Source organism: Octopus bimaculoides, chromosome 25 (assembly GCF_001194135.2).
Source record: "Octopus bimaculoides isolate UCB-OBI-ISO-001 chromosome 25, ASM119413v2, whole genome shotgun sequence".
NCBI lineage: Eukaryota > Metazoa > Mollusca > Cephalopoda > Octopoda > Octopodidae > Octopus > Octopus bimaculoides.
This window is the reverse complement of record NC_069005.1, coordinates 31,536,151-31,537,033: the sequence shown is the minus strand read 5'-3', so window position 1 is coordinate 31,537,033 and position 883 is coordinate 31,536,151. Positions and strand designations below refer to the sequence as shown.

Below are 883 nucleotides of genomic sequence, written 5' to 3'. Positions count from 1 at the left end.
ACGTAAACCGTCGTAAATTAAAAATAGCAAGGCATTTTTTTCTCAACGCTCTGAACGATTCTGGCAACACCAATAATATAGAATGACCAAAATAAATAAGCGAATAAAATCCATTAGAAACACGCTAATAACAACTAAAGCCGGGAGTTCTATTTTTAGTTTGTGTGTGGGGAAAAAAAAAAAGGAAAGATTAAACAGCACAAACCACAGACTCATGCGGTTGAACACGTGCTCGTATCTGAGATATTGTTTGTGTTTGAGGTCAGATCCCCTCCACTGGCTGTGTTTAAAGAGAAATAAACAAGAGTAGACTCATTACAGAGAAACGAAGCAAACTAAAAGAAAATTTAAAGGATCTGAAAATAAAACATAAAAAAAACCAATCAGACAGCTTCTGCTTTAAGCAACATTACCTGCCGAACCCGGGGTATCAGTTTAGGGTCCATAAAGTACTGCGATTCCTTGCCGGACAGGGATTTCTTCTTGGAGCTCATCGTGGAACGAGTCTTCCAATTGACCATAATCAATCAGCTATAAAGTTATCTCCCTTTAGTAACGATCACTTCCGGTTTACTTTTAAAGGCTAAAAATATCCCTGCTGTGTAGCTTGCACGTGGTTCAGTGGCGATCCGGAGGAGGCAGTTTCGAATTTGATGAGTTTAGTCGAACAAATCCACCGCAGTACATGTGTATTTTTTTTTAAATCCTAGAACTTACTCTATCTGTCAGTACTACTAAAGCAGCGCGGACCCGAACGCGCAGTCGCGCGTCCGCGCTAGCTAGTCGTGAGTGGTCGATCCTAACCCTAAACACGTATTCATTTGCACACGCGGGTTAGGGATAAGGTTAGGGTTAGGGATAGGGTTAGGGTTAGGGTTAGGAT

The 883-nt window shown here is 41.2% G+C and overlaps 1 protein-coding gene across 1 annotated transcript in view; it reads right to left on the bottom strand.

Annotated features, from left to right (window-relative positions):
- LOC106880678 (nuclear valosin-containing protein-like) overlaps positions 1-547 on the bottom strand; it is a 16,928-nt gene extending 16,381 nt beyond the window's left edge. Inside the window, exon 1 of the mRNA XM_052976658.1 lies at positions 414-547. Coding sequence (XP_052832618.1) covers positions 414-521 — 108 coding nt within the window. The 5' untranslated portion in view covers positions 522-547. The remainder of the gene's footprint in view (positions 1-413) is intronic.
- Between the last annotated feature and the right edge of the window lie 336 nt (positions 548-883).